This window comes from Engystomops pustulosus, chromosome 4, assembly GCF_040894005.1.
Source record: "Engystomops pustulosus chromosome 4, aEngPut4.maternal, whole genome shotgun sequence".
In the NCBI taxonomy this organism is placed as follows: Eukaryota; Metazoa; Chordata; class Amphibia; order Anura; family Leptodactylidae; genus Engystomops; species Engystomops pustulosus.
The window spans coordinates 13269193-13292168 of NC_092414.1; the positions used below are offsets into that span (position 1 = coordinate 13269193).

The window sequence follows — 22976 nt, forward strand, 5'->3', positions numbered from 1 at the left end:
ACCCTTCCTTAAAGGGGTGGGCACCTGGCAAAGTTGGACAGATGTTGAGGCCTACTATGTTCTGGTTGAGCAAAGGAAAGGAAGGAAGGACAACTATCCCAGTGGTAGTGCTGCCCATGATCTACTGCTTCATAGCATCATAGGTTTGGTCTAAAGGACAGGGGGCTTTAGCGTTGCCCAAGAAACCTGCCTTAAAGGGATGGGCACTTGGCCAGTCGTCTCCTGGCAAAGTTGGACAGACGTTGAGGCCTACTATGTTCTGGTTGAGCAAAGGAAAGGAAAGACAACAATCCCAGTAATAGTGCTGTCCATGATCTACTGCTCCATACCTTCATAGGTTTGGTCTAAGGGACGGGGGGCTTTAGCGTTACCCAAGAAACCTCCCTTAAAGGGGTGGGCACCTGGCAAAGCTGGACAGATGTTGAGGCCAACTATGTTCTGGTTGAGCAAAGGAAAGGACGGACAACTATCCCAGTAGTGGTGATCTCAATGATCTACTGCTTCATAGCATCATGGGTCTGGTCTAAGGGACCGGAGGCTTTAGAGTTGCCCAGGAACCCTGCCTTAAAGGGGTGGGCACCTGGCCAGCTGCCCCTGGAAAAGTTGGATAGATGTTGTGGCCTACTATGTTCTGGTTGAGCAAAGAAAAGGAAGGACAACTATCCCAGTAGTGGGGCTGCCCATGATCTTTAGTGTTGCCCAAGAACCCTTCCATAAAGGGGTGGGATTCAGGGTCTTAAGTTGTGATTGTGGGAAAACCCAGAGCCAGCCCCCCTTTTTAACATCATAAATGCAACTGAGCGATGCAGTCCTACTCCGTCCACCAAACACACCTCTGCTACACCAGACAACCTCCGCTCGGCACCATGGGAGTAGAGGCATGGAGATATATCCGTCAGCCGTGCGCCTCGCTGCATTGCAGAGCGAGCAAACAATCTCATGCCAAGATTTTCTGCTGCAGTCTCTTATATTGATGGATCCTACTTGAAAGGTATTTATGGCTCCAAGCAATTACTCCGAAAAGAAACGTAACGCCGCAAGTTGTGCGAGGGCCGCGGACACTGGATAAATTACACCGCGCTGCTAAATCATTCATCTAGGGGGCGGTTTGGAACTTCCAGCTTTACTTAGTGGACCGTCTCCGAATTTATTTACTTTTCCTACTTTCAATTATTTACTTTCTCGAAGGAGAGGGGTCCAAAGCGCAAAAAAACGGCAGTCTGAAAGCCGCAGGGAATATATAAGTCAGCAAGATTTTTGGCTCGGCTCCATACAGAGTGCTCCGAACAGCAATGCCAGGGATAAGATTACAGTGTTTGATGTTATAGCGCCTCCTCTGGTAGAGCAGGTCATGAAGAGCAGGTGCCATAGTTTAGGATGGAGGTTGTAACAAATCAATCGTGATTATAGGCATTTCCCTCCAGTCAGCTCCCTCTAGTGGTGGCTGATGGCAGGTCTAATTTATGATATATTTATAGGCTACTAGCTGTAGCTGACTGTCGGCCTCCGTCCCAGACTGACTGTCGGTCTCCGTCCCAGACTGTCTGTCGGTCTCCGTCCCAGACTGTCTGTCGGTCTCCGTCCCAGACTGTCTGTCGGTCTCCGTCTCAGACTGTCTGTCGGTCTCCGTCCCAGACTGTCTGTCGGTCTCCGTCTCAGACTGTCTGTCGGTCTCCGTCTCAGACTGTCTGTCGGTCTCCGTCCCAGACTGTCTGTCGGTCTCCGTCTCAGACTGTCTGTCGGTCTCCGTCCCAGACTGTCTGTCGGTCTCCGTCCCAGACTGACTGTCGGTCTCCGTCACAGACTGACTGTCGGTCTCCGTCACAGACTGTCTGTCGGTCTCCGTCACAGACTGTCTGTCGGTCTCCGTCCCAGACTGTCTGTCGGTCTCCGTCCCAGACTGACTTTCGGTCTCCTTCCCAGACTGACTGTCGGTCTCCTTCCCAGACTGACTGTGGGTCTCCGTCCCAGACTGTCTGTCGGTCTCCGTCCCAGACTGTCTGTCGGTCTCCGTCCCAGACTGTCTGTCGGTCTCCGTCCCAGACTGACTTTCGGTCTACGTCCCAGACTGACGGTCAGTCTCTGTTAGACAAAGTGGGGTGAAAATTTCAGCTCAAAACCTAGACTGTGACGTTCCCTGAGTAGCTGTGCAAAATTTGGTGATTCTAAACGCAACGGTGCAGATTCCTATAGCGGACATACATACATACATACATACACACACCCACATACATACATACACACACACACACACACACCCACACACCTACATACATACATACACACACCTACATATACACACCCACATACATACATAAAAACAAACATATACATACACGGACATTCAGCTTTATATATGAGGTACCATAACTTTCGAAAAATGGACCAATCTGACAAAATAAGATGGAACTACAAGAACAAGTAAAAGAGATGGTTTCAGAACCAGGAGGCTCAGGATGAAATCTGAAGCGTGACCACACCCAGTGATGGAGGTTTAACAATAGAAATAATAACTCACCTTGTTCTTCTGCCGACACCGGGGATCTGAAATACAAAAACCACAATTAAAAGATGATTCAAATAGTTTTAATTGCAAATCTGCATCTAAAGTTTATATAGAATGATGCGTTGCCATGGTTACAGACTACATATGAACAGTGTGTAGTCTGGTCCTGCAGGAATGTGCTGATCCAATCTCTCTCTGTAACATAGAAGCCAAATAAACTCCTCTATAAAAAGGTACTGGACTATTCTAGAAAGCTGGGTGACATCCCTCAGGAATTCTCACCCAGCTTTCCCAGGCTCCTCAATTAATGTATTGTTGCGTTCCGATTTTTTTTCCATCTGATGTGATACATAAGCCCCAGAGACAGTGAAGAAACGCTTTGACTGAGCGCTGCTAATGAGCTGCTAACGAGCTGATAATATGACCTGGATTGCACCCAAGGATTGTAACAGGATCTATGACTGAGACATCTCACCCCCGGAGACTAAGCATCACCTCATCTACTATCAGGCCGACTGCCGGGGTCAGAGGTCCTAACACTGACAGTAACTTCCATTATAAGTAATGTCATGTATGTACACAGTGACTGCACCAGCAGCAGAATAGTGAGTGCAGCTCTGGGGTATAATACAGGATGTAACTCAGGATCAGTACAGGATAAGTAATGTCATGTATGTACACAGTGACTGCACCAGCAGCAGAATAGTGAGTGCAGCTCTGGAGTATAATACAGGATGTAACTCAGGATCAGTACAGGATAAGTAATGGCATGTATGTACACAGTGACTGCACAAGCAGCAGAATAGTGAGTGCAGCTCTGGGGTATAATACAGGATGTAACTCAGGATCAGTACAGGATAAGTAATGTCATGTATGTACACAGTGACTGCACCAGCAGAATAGTGAGTGCAGCTCTGGAGTATAATACAGGATGTAACTCAGGATCAGTACAGGATAAGTAATGTCATGTATGTACACAGTGACTGCACCAGCAGCAGAATAGTGAGTGCAGCTCTGGAGTATAATACAGGATGTAACTCAGGATCAGTACAGGATAAGTAATGTCATGTATGTACACAGTGACTGCACCAGCAGCAGAATAGTGAGTGCAGCTCTGGGGTATAATACAGGATGTAACTCAGGATCAGTACAGGATAAGTAATGTCATGTATGTACACAGTGACTGCACCAGCAGCAGAATAGTGAGTGCAGCTCTGGAGTATAATACAGGATGTAACTCAGGATCAGTACAGGATAAGTAATGGCATGTATGTACACAGTGACTGCACCAGCAGCAGAATAGTGAGTGCAGCTCTGGGGTATAATACAGGATGTCACTCAGGATCAGTACAGGATAAGTAATGTCATGTATGTACACAGTGACTGCACCAGCAGCAGAATAGTGAGTGCAGCTCTGGGGTATAATACAGGATGTAACTCAGGATCAGTACAGGATAAGTAATGTCATGTATGTACACAGTGACTGCACCAGCAGCAGAATAGTGAGTGCAGCTCTGGAGTATAATACAGGATGTAACTCAGGATCAGTACAGGATAAGTAATGTCATGTATGTACACAGTGACTGCACCAGCAGCAGAATAGTGAGTGCAGCTCTGGAGTATAATACAGGATGTAACTCAGGATCAGTACAGGATAAGTAATGCCATGTATGTACACAGTGACTGCACCAGCAGCAGAATAGTGAGTGCAGCTCTGGGGTATAATACAGGATGTAACTCAGGATCAGTACAGGATAAGTAATGTCATGTATGTACATAGTGACTGCACCAGCAGCAGAATAGTGAGTGCAGCTCTGGGGGTATAATACAGGATGTAACTCAGGATCAGTACAGGATAAGTAATGTCATGTATGTACACAGTGATTGCACCAGCAGCAGAATAGTGAGTGCAGCTCTGGAGTATAATACAGGATGTAACTCAGGATCAGTACAGGATAAGTAATGTCATGTATGTACACAGTGACTGCACCAGCAGCAGAATAGTGAGTGCAGCTCTGGGGTATAATACAGGATGTAACTCAGGATCAGTACAGGATAAGTAATGTCATGTATGTACATAGTGACTGCACCAGCAGCAGAATAGTGAGTGCAGCTCTGGGGGTATAATACAGGATGTAACTCAGGATCAGTACAGGATAAGTAATGTCATGTATGTACACAGTGACTGCACCAGCAGCAGAATAGTGAGTGCAGCTCTGGAGTATAATACAGGATGTAACTCAGGATCAGTACAGGATAAGTAATGTCATGTATGTACACAGTGACTGCACCAGCAGCAGAATAGTGAGTGCAGCTCTGGGGTATAATACAGGATGTAACTCAGGATCAGTACAGGATAAGTAATGTCATGTATGTACACAGTGACTGCACCAGCAGCAGAATAGTAAGTGCAGCTCTGGGGTATAATACAGGATAAGTAATGCCATGTCTGTGCACTGTCCTCCCTCCTAGGATACAGCGCTGAATATCGGAGTGATATAATAAATATTCAGCGCTGCTCGCGGTGACGGATCAGAAATGACATCGGTTTAGCCAGAATTTTCGGGATGGTAGCAGTTTCCATTAGTGTGGTTTGGCTTGCAGAACATATGAAGGGTCTTTGCGTTGATGTCTGGGGGGGGGGGGGCAGCGCAGATTCATAGCTGCAGGACGGATAACACTGATATTCCCTCTTTGTTTACTCTAATCCAAGGTATTTTCTTGACAAACCCAAGATAAAGGAAGGCCGGAACCCCCCCCCCCTCCCCCTCCCCTGTAATGGTGCAGTCACAGTGCCACCTAGTGGCCACATTGTGGAACCTACGTGAAAAGTGTAAGGGTAACCCATTACAACCAGACGTAGCATGGTCCTACAGGGTACCTACCTATAGAGGGCGCTAGTGTAAGGGTCCCCTGTGTATAGAGACCCAGTAAATTCCAAAAACGATGGGGGCAAATATATACAAAAATGGAATAATCCACCTCAACAATCACTATGCAATGACCTGTAGGATCCAATACACATCGGCCCCAAGACAAGGCGGCTCGGATAACGATCAAATATCGGAAATGTACACAAAAAGCAAATCACTACCTGCACCCAAAGCCATTCCCATAAATATTTCATGGATATTCATCCCAAGCCCAAGAACTTGCTGCAGGCCAAAGCTTCTCATTAATGATACATTAAGACCCAGGTCAAAGGGCGATGACCAGGTGGACCAGCGCCACCCATAGGAAAGTGCCTTCTAATGGTAGAGCGGTCATGTATCGCCCCCTGGTGTCTAAAGTGTATGTAACATTCAAAAGGGGCCTCAGCCTGTGATGGTGGAGATCCCTTTATGACAACATCACAGGGTAAGAAACAGGGTGAGACAAGCTGACCCTTCCACGAGGTGAGACAAGCTGACCCTTACACAGGGTGACACAAGCTGACCCTTCAATGAGTGAGACAAGCTGCTCTTACACAGGGTGACACAAGCTGACCCTTCCATGGGGTAAGACAAGCTGACCCTTACACAGGGTGAGACAAGCTGACCCTTACACAGGGTGAGACAAGCTGACCCTTCCATGGGGCGAGACAAGCTGACCCTTCCACGGGGCGAGACAAGCTGACCCTTCAATGAGTGAGACAAGCTGCTCTTACACAGGGTGACACAAGCTGACCCTTCCATGGGGTGAGACAAGCTGACCCTTACACGGGGTGAGACAAGCTGACCCTTCCATGGGGTGAGACAAGCTGACCCTTCCACGGGGTGAGACAAGCTGACCCTTCCACGGGGTGAGACAAGCTGACCCTTCCACAAGGTGAGACAAGCTGACCCTTCCACAAGGTGAGACAAGCTGACCCTTCCATGGGGTTAGATATGCTGTCCCTTCCACTGGGTGAGAGAAGCTGACCCTTCCACGGGGTGAGACAAGCTGACCCTTCCACAGGGTGAGACAAGCTGACCCTTCCATGGGTGAGACAAGCTGACCCTTCCACGAGGTGAGACAAGCTGACCCTTCCACGGGGTGAGGCAAGCTGACCCTTCCATGGGGTGAGACAAGCTGACCCTTCTACGGGGTGAGACAAGCTGACCCTTCCACAGGGTGAGACAAGCTGACCCTTCCATGGGTGAGACAAGCTGACCCTTCCACGGGGTGAGACAAGCTGACCCTTCCACAGGGCGAGACAAGCTGACCCTTCCACAAGGTGAGACAAGCTGACCCTTCCACAGGGCGAGACAAGCTGACCCTTCCACGGGGTGAGACAAGCTGACCCTTCCACGGGGTGAGACAAGCTGACCCTTCCACGGGGTGAGACGAGCTGATCCTTCCACGGGGTGAGACGAGCTGATCCTTCCACGGGGTGAGACGAGCTGACCCTTCCATGGGTGAGACAAGCTGACCCTTCCACGGGGTGAGGCAAGCTGACCCTTCTACGGGGTGAGACAAGCTGACCCTTCCACGGGGTGAGACAAGCTGACCCTTCCACGAGGTGAGACAAGCTGACCCTTCCACGAGGTGAGACAAGCTGACCCTTCCACGGGGTGAGACAAGCTGACCCTTCCACGGGGTGAAAAAAGCAGCATCAGACATTCACATAATAATAAATGAAGTAAAATTTTAAATAAAGATTTGATATTGATCCTGGAGCGGTGTTAGTGGGACGATCTCTCCAACTGCACAGCAGAACTGTCAAAAATTAATTTACATTTCAGGAATGAAGCTTTTACAACATGACGACACTGCTGGGCTGAATTTCGACACTGCACGGTCCTTTTCATCTGCTCTTAGTAACTGCTGTCCAGCTTTTACTAAGAGCAGAAGGGAGGGGGCTGTAGAGTGCCAAACATATGTTCATAACATTCAATATTCAAAGTCGTGTGATTGTGGAGATCTTGTTATCACAACCCGCCAGCTTTTATAGGGTTAGAAACAGGCAGACAAGTTGACCCTCCCGGAAGGCGAGAAAGCAGCATCAGAAAAGTCTAAAAAATATTTTTAGACTTTGTACATCACAGGGGATAAAACTTGTAAAAAAAGACTACAATAACGACAATATAAAAGAAACGCACCATAGAGAGGTGGTGATAGAGCGGAATGTACCGGGTACTGAGGAGGCACATGAGGCGAGGAGCCCCTCAAACAGATGAGCTCCAGGTTCTCCAGAACGTTCTCCAGATAGTCTCCTGATCGCGGCTGTGTGACTGTTAATCTCAGTCCTGTCAAGAAAGATTTCATCTTGGCCCGGGCTCCAGCGAGGACTCTCCAGTCCGTCACAATAACCTCATTACTCGCGCTTCTTATCGGTTTTCAGGTGTCTAAAATGTTGCGTCTATGGGGCAGGACGGATGTCCTCCAGTGGCCGCAGATGTGATATAAGGATAAACGTGGACTTCAGAGACAGAGGAACCTAAAGTAACTGGCAACTTATAGATAAATACTGAGTAAAGTTGCAGATTTTGGCAGTGCCAGGTGACCATCTTATGATTAGGGGGGTCTCCTGATTAGGTAGGTCTTCTAAAAGTGGTCAGACGAAAGACTCCTTCAGAAAACCACACATGTGACCAAAGTATCTTGTGAGCTTCCAGGCTACTTCCTGTTAATTTGTAGCTACTTCCTCCTATACTATATCCAACATTCCTGTTTAACTGTGGCTACTTCCTCAATTATTGTATTTACTTCCTCCTTCACTTTAGTCACCTTCATTTTTTTTACTGTAGCTACTTCCTCAATCACTGTAGCTACTACTTTATTCACAGATGCTACTTCCTGTTTATTTATAGCTACTTCCTCCTTCACTGTAGCTACTACTTTATTCATGGAGGCTACTTCCTGTTTATTTGTAGCTACTTCCTCCTATACTGTACCCAACATTCCTGTTTAACTGTGGCTACTTCCTCAATTATTGTATTTACTTCCTCCTTCACTTTAGTCACCTTCACCTCATTTTTATTTACTGTAGCTACTTCCTCCATCACTGTAGCTACTACTTTATTCACAGATGCTACTTCCTGTTTATTTATAGCTACTTCCTTCTTCACTGTAGCTACTACTTTATTTAGAGAGGCTACTTCCTGTTGATTTGTAGCTACTTCCTCCTATACTGTAGCTAACATTCTTGTTTAACTGTGGCTACTTCCTCAATTATTGTATTTACTTCCTCCTTGACTTTAGCAACCTTCACCTCATTTTTTTCCTCCTTTACTACTCTATTCAAAGAGGCTGCTTATTGTTTATTTGTAGCTACTTACTCCTAAACTGCAGCTAACCTTCCTGTTTCACTGTAGCGACTTCCTTCTTTACAGTAGCTACTTCCTCAATTATTGTATCTGCTTCCTCCTCCACTGTTTCTACTTCTTTATTCTCTGAAGTTCCTTCCTGTTTATTTGTAGCTACCTCCTCCTTTATTGTTGCTACATCCTGCTTCACTGCAGCTACTTCCTCCTTTACTGTAGCTCCTTCCTCCTTTACTGTAGCTACTTACTCAATTATTGTATTTACTTCCTCAGTTATTGTACCATCCTTTATTTTCTGAAGTTCATTCCCGTTTATTTGTAGTTACCTCCTCCTATACTTTATCCAACATTCCTGTTTAACTGTGGCTACTTCCTCAATTATTGTATTTACTTCCTCCTTCACTTTAGTCACCTTCACCTCATTTTTTTTACTGTAGCTACTTCCTCAATCACTGTAGCTACTACTTTATCCACAGATGCTACTTCCTGTTTATTTATAGCTACTTCCTTCTTCACTGTAGCTACTGCTTTATTCATGGAGGCTACTTCCTGTTAATTTGTAGCTTCTTCCTCCTATACTGTAGCCAACATTCCTGTTTAACTGTGGCTACTTCCTCAATTATTGTATCTGCTTCCTCCTCCACTGTTTCTACTTCTTTATTCTCTGAAGTTCTTTCCTGTTTATTTGTACCTCCTTTACTGTGGCTACATCCTGCTTCACTGCAGCTACTTCCTCCTTTACTGTAGCTCCTTCCTCCTTTACTGTAGCTACTTACTCAATTATTGTATTTACTTCCTCAGTTATTGTACCATCCTTTATTCTCTGAAGTTCGTTCCTGTTTATTTGTAGCTACCTCCTCGTTTACTTTGACTACTTCCTGTTTTCACTGCAGCTACTTCCTCCTTTACTGTTACTACTTCCTCAATTATTGTATTTACTTCCTCCTTTACTGTTTCTACTTCTTTGTTCACTAGAAGTTACTTCCTGTTTATCTGAAGCTACCTCATCCTTTCCTGTGGCTACTTCCTGATTCACTGTAGCTCCTTCCTCCATTACTGTAGCTATTTCCTCGGTTATTCTATTTACTATATCTTTCATTATGGATAATTTCTTTACTGCAGCTGCTCCATTCATCACTGTAACTGCTTCATAGTAATTATTTCCCCCTCCATTGTAGCTGTTTCCTCTTTCCCTTTAGTTATTTCCGCCAACATAATAAAGTCTTCTCCTTTAACTGCAATGAAGAAAGACATAATTGCAGTACTTTATGATTATTGTACCTACTTCTTTATTCATTATAGTTCCTTCGCTCTTCACTGTAACCACTTCCTCCTTCAGGGTAGCTACTTCCTCCTTCAGGGTAGCTACTTCCTCCTTCAGGGTAGCTACTTCCTCCTTCACAACAGCACTTTTACTTTTACTGTAGCTACTCCCTTCTTTACCTTAGCTTCCTTGTAATTACTTCCTCCTTAATTGTAATTATTTCCTCATTTACTGTAGCTACTCCCTCCTTCAAAGTATTTCCTTCCTCCTTTACTGTAATACTACTTCTGCTTTTCATTTCTCCTAGCATTATTGTAGTTACTTCCTCTTTCACTATAACTAGTTAAACTTTTAGTGTAGCTACTTCCTCCTCAACTGTATCTGTGACTCTTTCCCTGTAGTTACTTCCTCCTTAATTCCGTTATCGCTATTGCTTTCTCCATGTCTGTAGCCACTTCCTCCTTACCCATGGCTACTTCCTATTTCACTCTAACTGCTTCCTCCTTTACTCTACTGACTATTTCCTAACTATTTATTCATTTACTTTAAGAAGTAATTACTTCTTCCTTTACTGAAGCTACTTCCTCTTTCACTGTATCTACTTCCTCTTTTATTGCAGCTACTTATACTGCATGTAGCTCCTCTTGCACTCTGTAAGACCTGCAAATATTCCTCTCTCTGACTGTTTCCCATGACCCTTACATTGCTTCCGTTACTTTTCCTTTTCCTGATGTTATCCTGGCTTGATCCTCTTTACCCGATTTGTGATGGAGAGCTGTCACCCTAATGTGACTATTTAAAGAGGTAGCGACCCGGAGGTCTCCCTGTAACGATGTTCAGATCTCTGAATAGAGGTTAAAGGGTGAAAACCAGGGGGCCACTTAGGCTGAATTTTGAAGCGTTTAGTTAACCACTCTAACAACATTTTACCTGATTTGTGATGCAGAGATCTGTCACCGAAATGTGACCATTTCAAGAGGTAGCGACCTGGAGGTCTCCTTGTAATAATGTCCAAACCTCTGAAAAGGGGGTTAAAGGGTGAAAACCAGGAAGGTCGCTTAGGCTGAATTTTGAAGTTGTTAGTTAACCACTCTAACAAGCCTTTACCTGATTTGTGATGCAGAGATCTGTCACCCTAATGTGACCATTTCAAGAGGTAGCGACCTGGAGGTCTCCCTGTAATGATGTTCAGATCTCTAAATAGGGGGTTGAAGGGTGAAAACCAGAGAGGTCGCTTAGGCCGAATTTTGAAGCGGTTACTTAACCACTCTAACAACTCTTTACCTGATTTGTGATGCAGAGATTTGTCACGCTTATGTGACCATTTCAAATGTTAGAGACCTGAAGGTCTCCCTGTAATTATGTCAAGACCTCTGAATAGGGGGTTAAAGGGTGAAAACCAGGGAGGTGGCTTAGGCTGAATTTTGAAGTGGTTAGTTAACCACTCTAATGACTCTTTACCTGATTTGTGATGCAGAGATCTGTCATCGTAATGTGACCATTTCGAGAGGTAGCAACCTGGAGGTCTCCCCGTAATGATGTCCAATTCTCTAAATAGGGGGTTAAAGGGTGAAAACCAGGGAGGTCACTTAAGCTGAATTTTAAAGCGGTTAGTTAACCACTCTAACAACTCTTTACCTGATTTGTGATGCAGAGATCTGTCACCCTAATGTGACCATTTCAAGAGGTAGCGACCCGGAGGTCTCCCTGTAATGATGTCCAGATCTCTGAATAGGGGGTTAAAGGGTGAAAACCAGGGAGGTCACTTAGGCTGAATTTTGAAGCGGTTAGTTAACCACTCTAACAACTCTTTACCTGATTTGTGATGCAGAGATCTGTCACCCTAATGTGACAATTTCAAGAGGTAGCGACCTGGAGGTCCAGATCTGTAAATAAGGGTTAAAGGGTGTATACACCAGGGAGGCCAAACTTTTAGTTGACCACCTTACATGGACATGGATTGTTTAAGAGTCGGCTGCCATTCATTCCACAAGGTCGTGGCAGAGGTCATGTGGATCCGCCACAAGACATACACTGCATGTAATCACCCATCTCCTTCCTCTTTAGGTGGCGGCTCCAGGTGTGAGAGTATAAGGGGGGGGGGGCTTCCTCCCCTCTCGACCCCCCACCTTCCTATCCCCATCATCGACATGACTAATCAGATCCCACCTGAAATAAAACAGAATTAACGCGGCGCTCGCTTGATTAAAAAGCAGAACGTATAATTAATTTCCTCCTGCATGCCGGCAATTACAATCTCATTTTCGCGGTGCCCTGAGGACGCGCGTGTGTGATGGCGGATCACAGCCAACAAAAAAAAAAATTTTATGAAACCCTTTCACAGTGCGATGAAATTTTAATCCGTTTTATGAGAAAAACGCAATTTTCCTTTCGAGAGAATTTTTTTTTTTTATGAATTACTTGTCTCATCCAATATGGCTGCCGTTATAGCGCCCCCGCAGGATGTCCTCCTACATTACCAGCAGTGTTATGGGGTAATACATTACATAAAGGCGTCCAATCAGCAATCAAGTCCTGTCCCAGCATAGAAAGAGTTAACCAACGCAATTTCCTAATTGTTGTCACCTCCCCACCCCAAGATCAACATCCGGGGCACCTTAAATGTGCCCAGATGATGGTCCAAGGGCAAAGGTTACTTGGATTGTGCAGCAGGACTGTGAAAAATAGATTTATATTCCAAGGTTGTGTCGTGGGCATGACTCCTCACACTGCTGCGCTCTTAGGTCTCTGCATTGAACTGCAGGTATTGACGCTGGAGAGATATGTAATCACATCATTGTCTATGTTGTTAGTAACAGCAGGACTGTGGATATATGGATTTATATCCCAGGAATTGTACTAGTGATGTTCACTCACACTGCTGTATTCTGCGCTCTCTGCAGCCAGTGTAAGCCTGCCCCTGGAGAAGTGTGTAATCCGATCTTTGTATCTGTCATTAGTAGCTGCAGGACTGTGATATTTGAATTTATATTCTACTATTGAGTGACTGCTGTACCATCCAATCAGAATCCTGCTACAGCTTTAACTTGGAGCATAGGGTGGGACTGTTCAATACAGTGAGCACAGCAGTGTAAGGACACAACCCCAATACAATCCTGGAATATAAGTCCATATATCACAGTCCTGCTGCTACTAACAACCTACACAAATGTATGATTACACATCTCCCGAAGGAAAATACCTAACAATAGATGCAGAGAGCGCAGAGCACATCAGTGTGAGGACAGGCCCCAAGTACAATCCTGGAATCTAAATCCATATATCACAGTCCTGCTGCTACTAACAACCTACACAAACGTCTGATTACCCAGCAGTGTGATAACACATGTCATATGCACAGAGAGTGGTTTGTGTTGCAAGATTCCCTAATCCAACTGTAACAGACCCTCAGCTGTGAAAGCAGGCTAGATCGGCGAGCAATAGAAAATGTTCACATTTAGTGACAGCAAGCAGAGATCTTAGCAATGGTGGAGACTTACGGTAAGGCGCTGGAGGGAGGAGAATCCTGGTTCTTGTCTGAGAGCTCGTTCTGTAGAGACAACTTCCCGGGCACGCAGCTGTCACTCACAATACGTTTCCGACACGTGGGCGTCCACCACTCCGACAACCTGGGAGGAGGAGGAGTCAACACAGACCTTACTGATCACATGACATGGAACTATATCAAAAGCAACTTTATAACCCCCAGCATTCCGGAACATCAGCCCCAAATCCCCTCAATACCACTAAGCCACGCCCACTCCATAGGGATGAATGAGGATGTGTCTGTGGGTTTTTTAGGACAAACCCTTTAACATAAGTGAGGGAGATATGTGGGGGGGGGTGTCATCTATTTGGAGAACAATAGGTTGGTAGAAGGGTCTTTCAGTTTAGGACTCCACCAATTTATGTGGGAGGGGGGTGGGGGGAGTCTTTCAGCTGTGGGACCCCCTCCCTCCAACCATTCGGCAAATGACAGGTGGTGGTCTTTCATTCTGAATGATAGGTGGGACCTCCACCATTTCGGTAAATGATGGGTGGGTGGGTGCGTGGGGGTCTTTAATTATAGGACCCTCACTAATTAGGAAAGTAATAGTTGGAGGACAATACATTTTGGTCTCCCACCCAATATGAGGAACGATATGAGGGGATATATAGGGGGGTTGGATAATGTATATGGGGGCGGGGCATTTTACTTTGGGACCCCTACCAATTTGGAGAATAACCAGTGGGGGTCTTTCACTTTAGGACATCCACCTTGATAGGTGGGATTGATTCACTTTGGGACCATATCAACTTCAGGAATGAAATGTTGGGGTCTTTCACTTTGGGACCCCCACTTATCTGGAGAGTGATAGGTGGTTGAGGTTCATTCACATTGGGACTTCCAACAAATTAGGAAATGATAGTTGAGGGTCTTTGTCTTCGAGACCTCTTCGGGACCCCCACTATCTTGGAAAGTCATAGGGGGAAGATATTCACTTTGGGATCTCAAGAATTTTGGAGAATGATACGTTCATGGGGGGCTTTCACTTTCGGACCCCCATTGAATTGGAGAATGGGGGTTTAGGTTTAGGGGGGGTCTATCATTTCAGGACCATCACTAATTTCTAAATTTATAGGTGGAGGACAACTAGTTGGGTCTACTGCCGATTCGGGGAATGATGGATGAGGGAAGTGGACAACGTTGGGACCCCCACTAATTTAGAGAAGAGAATGGTAGTGGTCGAGGGGGTCTTTCACATTACAACCTCAAGACTGATAGATAAGGGGGGTGAGGTCACTAACTTTGGGACACCCATCTATTTGGAAAATGATAGGAGGTGGTCTTCCACTTTGGGACATACACCAAATTGGAGAATAAATGGGGGGGTTGATATTGTGACCACATCGGCTAAGACCCCGATGCAGGTGCTGGTCATGATAACACTACCGGGGGGTCAGCAACAGGAAGTGTTGGCATGGGGACACAAACACTCACCCCGACGGCTGTTCCACCACCAAATCTGGCATCCCCGAACCGGCACCGCCCTGCGGACTCCCTACGGCCTCGGGGTCTAATATGAAGATCTCATCCTGGGAAATCTCAGTGACAAAATGTAGATGTTCCTGTGGAGACAAACAAGCCGACAATTATCCGGTAATACGTCCAATATGTTCCCCCCTCAACACTCCCAGAATCCTTAACATCTGTGAGAATTTTAAGGGGGTCCCTGCCTTCAGTATTCCTTCGCCGTTTGAAGGCTCCAATGTCTAAAACCAACTCATAAAGTGTCTTTCTACTGTGATCACCGGCAATCAGATCAGAAACCCAACAGGAAGTGCTCAGTTTGCCTGCAGTGACACCACTGGACAAAAGAGGAATTACACCTGAACATTTACATCAATACTCTGTATGAAATGGGGCACAGGATGACTGCTCTTAGTAACCCCAAGTTTTCGAATCTGGGCACCCTCTTAAATGGAAAGCATCAACAGACTTAAGTGCCCCCTATCGTCACTCACCTGAGATCTATCTATCCGATAAAAGCGGTCAGCAGAGGTAGCTGTGCGAGAAAGAGAGATATAGAAATTGTGAGCAGTCATGTACAGATAATATACTACTGCAATATATATCTCCACTTACCATCTAGGAAGCACCAACGAGGATTGAGACGCTGAGCGGAGAGCAACCGGGGGAGAGACCCATCATGATCCTGCGGGTGGGAAATAGCGGTTATATTCTTGTACATAGGGGGCAGTATTATAGTAGTGATATTCTTGTACATAGGGGGCAGTATTATAGTAGTTATATTCCTGTACATAGGGGGCAGTATTATAGTAGTTATATTCTTGTACATAGGGGGCAGTATTATAGTAGTTATATTCCTGTACATAGGGGGCAGTATTATAGTAGTTATATTCTTGTACATAGGGGGCAGTATTATAGTAGTTATATTCTTGTACATAGGGGGCAGTATTATAGTAGTTATATTCTTGTACATAGGGGGCAGTATTATAGTAGTTATATTCTTGTACATAGGGGGCAGTATTATAGTAGTTATATTCCTGTACATAGGGGGCAGTATTATAGTAGTTATATTCTTGTACATAGGGGGCAGTATTATAGTAGTTATATTCCTGTACATAGGGGGCAGTATTATAGTAGTTATATTCTTGTACATAGGGGGCAGTATTATAGTAGTTATATTCCTGTACATAGGGGGCAGTATTATAGTAGTTATATTCTTGTACATAGGAGGCAGTATTATAGTAGTTATATTCTTGTACATAGGAGCAGTATTATAGTAGTTATATTCTTGTACATAGGGGGCAGTATTATAGTAGTTATATTCCTGTACATAGGAGCAGTATTATAGTAGTTATATTCCTGTACATAGAAGGCAGTATTATAGTAGTTATATTCTTGTACATAGGGAGCAGTATTATAGTAGTTATATTCTTGTACATAGGGGGCAGTATTATAGTAGTTATATTCTTGTACATAGGGGGCAGTATTATAGTAGTTATATTCTTGTACATAGGGGGCAGTATTATAGTAGTTATATTCTTGTACATAGGGGGCGGTATTATAGTAGTTATATTCTTGTACATAGGGGGCAGTATTATAGTAGTTATATTCTTGTACATAGAGGGCGGTATTATAGTAGTTATATTCTTGTACATAGGAGGCAGTATTATAGTAGTTATATTCCTGTACATAGGGGGCAGTATTATAGTAGTTATATTCTTGTACATAGGGGGCAGTATTATAGTAGTTATATTCCTGTACATAGGGGGCAGTATTATAGTAGTTATATTCCTGTACATAGGGGGCAGTATTATAGTAGTTATATTCTTGTACATAGGGGGCAGTATTATAGTAGTTATATTCCTGTACATAGGGGGCAGTATTATAGTAGTTATATTCTTGTACATAGGAGGCAGTATTATAGTAGTTATATTCTTGTACATAGGAGGCAGTATTATAGTAGTTATATTCTTGTACATAGGAGCAGTATTATAGTAGTTATATTCTTGTACATAGGGGCAGTATTATAGTAGTTATATTCTTGTACATAGGGGGCAGTATTATAGTAGTTATATTCTTGTACATAGGGGCAGTATTATAGTAGTTATATTCTTGTACATAGGGGGCAGTATTATAGTAGTTATATTCCTGTACATAGGGGGCAGTATTATAGTAGTTATATTCCTGTACATAGGGGGCAGTATTATAGTAGTTATATTCTTGTACATAGGGGGCAGTATTATAGTAGTTATATTCTTGTACATAGGGGCAGTATTATAGTAGTTATATTTTTGTACATACCTGGCAGTGATCTCTCACAGAATGAAGATCCTTTCAAAATCAAAAAGAAGTAAAGCAGAATCACATTAAATTTGATGATTTATTATTCCTGCAATTATTTAAACCTAAAATCCCATGGAAATATTGATTACTGTGACAGATGATGTCACCCGGTGGATATAACTGGTAGTGCAGCTCCTCCTCTGTGCTGCCACCTGCTGGTGCTCTGGATACTGCAGCTCATGTACTGCTGTTCCATGTTGCACCTTACAATCTGTTCCGCATTGCCGGGGGCCACTCTCGCACATCTGAGTCTCTTTAGCTGACACATGAGTTTATTAGGATCCTACAACGTTCCCTCCTGTCATTTTCTTGTTAACTTTCGGTGAATGTGATAAATCTATTACAGGTTCCCAAAAATCAGAGCAGAATTAAGAACATTGAATGGGGGGCAGTGCGTCCTCCTCTGCCACTAGGTGAAGCCCCTAGGGCTACATTTGGAGCAATAGGGGTCCTATATGTGCGTCTCTCACCTCCTGAAGGCGATCAATGTACATCCGGCAGGTCTCCAGGTCACAGTCTCCTCTCACCACAATGATCCCCAGAGGAATAGCTGCAGGACAGAGAGGACACATAATACCAGGCCACGTGCCACCCACAGCACCCAGCACCCCACATACATACATCACATTACTTATCCTGTATTATACCCCAGAGCTGCACTCACTATTCTGCTGCTGTGCTCCTGATCAAGTTGGTGTTTGTCCCTTTAAAATCCGACCAGCCGTTCAAAAGATATGACCCCTAGAAGTTTCTATGTGATTCAGCTTAGACTACCCCTAGGGGGCGGTAACCTTTAATTTGTATGCAGTGTACATAGACACGCCCCCAAACTAAACAAATTTCAGTGGGTGATAACCTTTGAACCGCTGGACGTATCTTAAAAAGACAAACACCAAATTGATCAGGGGAAAAGCAGTAGTTAAAGTGGGTAGATCACTCAATATTTTGAACTTGATGGAGTTCCCCTTTAAGAAGCATTTTCAGCTATATTTTTAATATCCCATCTCTATGTTTACTTCCTTGCGCCCCAGGACTTGTGTGTCAGTGGATTTTTACAGTTAATCAAAAGCTACAGCCACTCCGGGTGTTTGTGTGATATGGAAACAGGTACACGGATTCCCATGTAATTGCGCCGGGGCGTCCTGCGGCATGGCTGCTGCATCGGGCGCTTGTACCTCTCCAGTCACTATGAATAATGAGTACAGGGGATGAACACGACTCTATTAAACTGTTATCAGCAGTGTTGATTAATGACTTCTACCGTCACCCATAGAGGGACTTCATTACGCGGCGAGCACTGGCAGCGTGCGGTGGGGGAAGCGGTGCCCCAGCTGGGTTTGGTACATGCTACAAAGCAATTAAGTTGTGCACCGCTGCGGGGGGAGGGAGGGGGATATGGGGGGGACGGATAATATAACTTTCCTAGGGGTTTTTGTTATGTGTTCAGTCTTCGAGTGGCGGCTGCTCAGAAAAGCGTGACCGCCGCTCGGGGTTCGTTTAGCGCTGACTGAGCGCAGGGGGGGGGGGGAGTTGCTCCGCATACATTAGCGCTGTCTTGATTTAGATGCTTGATGTATGATTGACTCGACTCATGCTCAGTTAAGGTTTTTTTTTCGTATCCCTTTAAGAGAAGAGGTGAAAACCCATGTAGCAATGGTACACAGCGCCATAAAACGGGTAGTGGTCATGATTGGTACTGAACTCATTTAAAGGGGTTCTCTAGAAATGTTATTGCCAGCCGCCTATTGTTCAGATACAAATTGACCACCCAAGCACCAAAGCGCTATAATTCCATCATTCCTTGCCCAGCACAGCGCTAGCGACCGCATAGTGGTTGTTCTTGGTATTGCACCTTAGGGTGGTGTCACACGTTAGCGTTTTGAATCAGTTTTTTGGCCCATTTTTAAGAAGTCCGCAAAAAAAAAAACGCATGCGTTTTTGACCGGTTTTTCCAATTATCTTGTACCACGTGTGCCACCACCCTGAGTCTCATTCCATTGGATAGGACACTTCCTTAGGATAGGACAATATAAAAAAAAAAAAAATCATGGAGGATCCCTTTAAATGTAAGCAAGGCTGCAGTACCACCAATGGCCACTAGCTAGTATATGGCGCTTTACTGTTCTACTCCCTTTCGAATTCCTCTTTTAATCATCTGACCAAAACTTCTCATGGCAGAGGGTTTGTTACAGTATCCAGTGTAGACAGACCTCCGGTGACTCCGGTGACATTCTAACTGCACTGATACACTGTAACAAAAATACCAAAGTCCTTCGCAGTTTCCACACTCACAGGCTTCTCGAAGTTTGTCCTTGTCAAAGTGCAGCCCCTCGTACACCTGCAGGCGGATCCGGTTCACTCGGATGCGTAGCCGGTCCGGTATGGAGTGCGGGCTGAGGAGAGAAGAAAATTCACCTGATTTTACCGTTTTTTGGGGGTAAAAAATATTCTGCACAAAACATAAAAATTTCAAAAAGCTGCGGCTACTATGGTGGCCCTACAAAAGGGAGACCCATCCATCTATTCCTGTGTGTTATGGATACATACACAACTTATCTGACCATTGTCAAGATCTCTGCTTCCTGTCAGTGAATTGAACCCTTCCTGTGTCGTTACAATGTATCAATTTAGTCGTTGGACAAAAAAAACTATGCAAATTGCACCGATTTGCCTACAAGGATCCTGGGATACACAGGAAAGAAGGGGTTATTGTGCCGACCCTTTGTTATTCCTCCTGGGAATGTACATACGTAAGTTGCACCTTGTAGAGGTAGGTCGTTACATGCCTTGACAATCTTCACTAGAAGAGGATCAGATCATATATTAATATCCCCCACTGAAAAGTTACACAGTAACAACCAGATGTCCATTTACTCCTACATTTTCAGGAGGAATAACAGAGGAATTACATATCAGAACCCTTAATTTTTACTGGGAATATCAGTAATTACTAATTCATTCACTTGACTGGCAATGGACTAGGTAAGTGGAAGCCCCTAGGTGTCATAATATTCCTAAATTTCCAGGAGGAGCAACAGAGACACATCACAAGCCATAAGAGTAGATGCTGCTGGATTAATAGTTCATGAGGAGCACCATCATAGATCCATTTATGGTAAGTGAGTAAGTTACATGGTACCACGTGAGTGTCAATTCGCTCCTTCTTTACCAGGAGGAATAACAGAAGGTTATAAGAAGAGATGTTGCAGGATTTTTATTTTAAAGAGAATACAAATGTATACTAAAACCTAATACCTAATCAAGTGGTAATCAAGTGACAAGTGGTTTGCAGGAGGAATAACAGAGGCTCACCACAATAGTAAAGAGACTATTACATTGTTATGTATATGTGTTTACTCAATCAAACGTAGAGGTTTAAGTCTATTGAGGAAAAAAGTTTTTTTTGAAAGTAAAACGGTTTCCATTCACTGACAGTTAAAGGAGATCTGTCGAAGAATCCAAAATATTGAATGACACATCCCACGTGATTGTCACTGTTCTCCTGATCGATTTGGTGTTGTTTTTTTCAAAATCCGTCCAGCCGTTCAAAAGTTATGGCCATTCAAAGTTTATATGTGAATGCGCTCATACTAGTAGAGTGGGTGGTAACCTGTTAGTCTCATAGACACAGCCCCAAAGGAAAAAAGTCCCCGCCTTCTGGACTAGGGTGAGTTCATTCACATGTAAACTTCAAGGGGTCATATCTTTTGAACGGCTGGGTGGATTTTAATAAAATAAACACCAAATTGATCAGGGGAACAGTTCCAATCACTTGAGTCACGTCATACAGCATTTTGTACCCAGTGATAATTTTCCTTTAAGAACTTTACAACGCGAGCAAAGAGCGTCATGTTCAGTAATTAGAAACAAATTGTCCTCTAGATGCAGATGTGTTGTTCTCTCTCCTGACGAGGCGCCGAATTGGAGACAGATGATGATGATTTGGACGGAGCTTTGTGTTTGAAAGTACAAACTCATTATAAGCATGAAGGGAGAAAGTGAAAGGACCGTGAGGGGGCACCGCAGTGATGAGACTGGCGTGGGGCAGAAGCAACAAAAAAACAAGTGAGTCATCGGTAGAGAGTGGGCAGCCGATGCTGTGAGAGGGGAGGAGGGAGGTGGTGCCAGTCACAATGACCATACTTACACAGTGAAGGAGTCTGGGGGAGCGGAGACGCGTCGGTGGTCAGCGGTGGGCACTTTATGGACACTGTGGCAGACAGCACAAAGCCAGCACAAAGACAGAGTGCAAGCCAGAGGTGAGAGGGCATGAGAGAGAGAGAAGAGAGACAGAGAGAGACAGACACACGAGAGATTAACAGGAACAAAAGGAGTGAGTTACACAACTGATGAAGTGACACCCATGCATCGTAACACAGGATGGCCAAGGAGGAGGAGATTACACGTCCCTTTAAGAGAGACCCTACTCTGGTTTTGGGTAATATCCTTAGTTATCCATTCCGGGGAAAGCTGGGTGACAGTGAAGTAAGAGCTCGTAACGTGGAACGAGTATGTCTTGCTTTAAATTCTACCATCCAGGGAGACGTATAGGTTTCCATTCAGCTTTTCTGGGGTCCTGAATGGTAACATTACATGGAAATGTATTGATACACTTCCTGATCGACTGCTATTACACAAATAGAGAGAACGGATACTGGATCGGTTGTAACGGGGGACAGATTTGGTGCCACGTCACCCAGCTTTCCTAGTGGACTGAATGGCTAATTTAGATAGGGACATTCAATACCCAGAAACCCATCTGGCATCCTAAATGTTCTAACTGTGATAAGCCCCAGGGTCAACCCCTTTAAGAGGACAATCCAGCTAAAAGGGTCTATAATTCTGGGACCTCCAATGATATGCAGTTACCACCGGGGGCGCTGTGACTCACTCGTTCAGTAGGGGCATGGACGTCCTCCTCTTGCTCTTCTGTACCATGTTCGCTTGGTTCCTTAAGGATATTCGGATGAGGGAGGGGGCGAGGCGGCAGGGTTCTCCATCCACCTGCATAGGGATGGCCTTATACGTCAGCAGGGTCACCTCCCTGCATTGGTGCAACCTCTCTCCATGGCCACCTACCTGCAGGGCAGCCTGAAACACAACCAACAGGAGGGGTGGGTACAGCTGGTATAACCTGGGGATCTCCTGTATATAATGATATATGTACAGCTGGTATAACCTGGGGATCTCCTGTATATAATGATATATGTACAGCTGGTATAACCTGGGGATCTCCTGTATATAATGATATATGTACAGCTGGTATAACCTGGGGATCTCCTGTATATAATGATATATGTACAGCCGGTATAATCTGGGGATCTCCTGTATATAATGATACATGTACATCCGGTATAACCTGGGGATCTCCTGTATATAATGATATATGTACAGCCGGTATAACCTGGGGATCTCCAGTATATAATGATATATGTACATCCGGTATAACCTGGGGATATCCTGTATATAATGATGTATGTACAGCCGGTATAACCTGGGGATCTTCTGTATATAATGATATATGTACAGCCGGTATAACCTGGGGATCTCCTGTATATAATGATATATGTACAGCCGGTATAACCTGGGGATCTCCAGTATATAATGATATATGTACAGCCGGTATAA

General features: G+C 44.6%; 1 protein-coding gene across 10 annotated transcripts in view; it reads right to left on the reverse strand.

Moving 5' to 3' along the window:
- DGKI (diacylglycerol kinase iota) overlaps positions 1-22976 on the reverse strand; it is a 223620-nt gene that overhangs the window by 57363 nt on the left and 143281 nt on the right. For 7 of the 10 annotated variants that reach the window (XM_072145182.1, XM_072145181.1, XM_072145183.1 and 4 more), the window contains exons 20-29: positions 22240-22439; positions 21496-21558; positions 19641-19741; positions 17819-17898; positions 17307-17336; positions 15621-15690; positions 15500-15540; positions 14976-15103; positions 13495-13623; positions 2519-2544 (exon numbers count right to left, since the gene is read on the reverse strand). In XM_072145182.1, the coding sequence (XP_072001283.1) occupies positions 2519-2544; positions 13495-13623; positions 14976-15103; positions 15500-15540; positions 15621-15690; positions 17307-17336; positions 17819-17898; positions 19641-19741; positions 21496-21558; positions 22240-22439 (868 nt within the window). The remainder of the gene's footprint in view (positions 1-2518; positions 2545-13494; positions 13624-14975; positions 15104-15499; positions 15541-15620; positions 15691-17306; positions 17337-17818; positions 17899-19640; positions 19742-21495; positions 21559-22239; positions 22440-22976) is intronic. The other 3 variants (XM_072145184.1, XM_072145180.1, XM_072145178.1) reach the window with 1 other exon arrangement.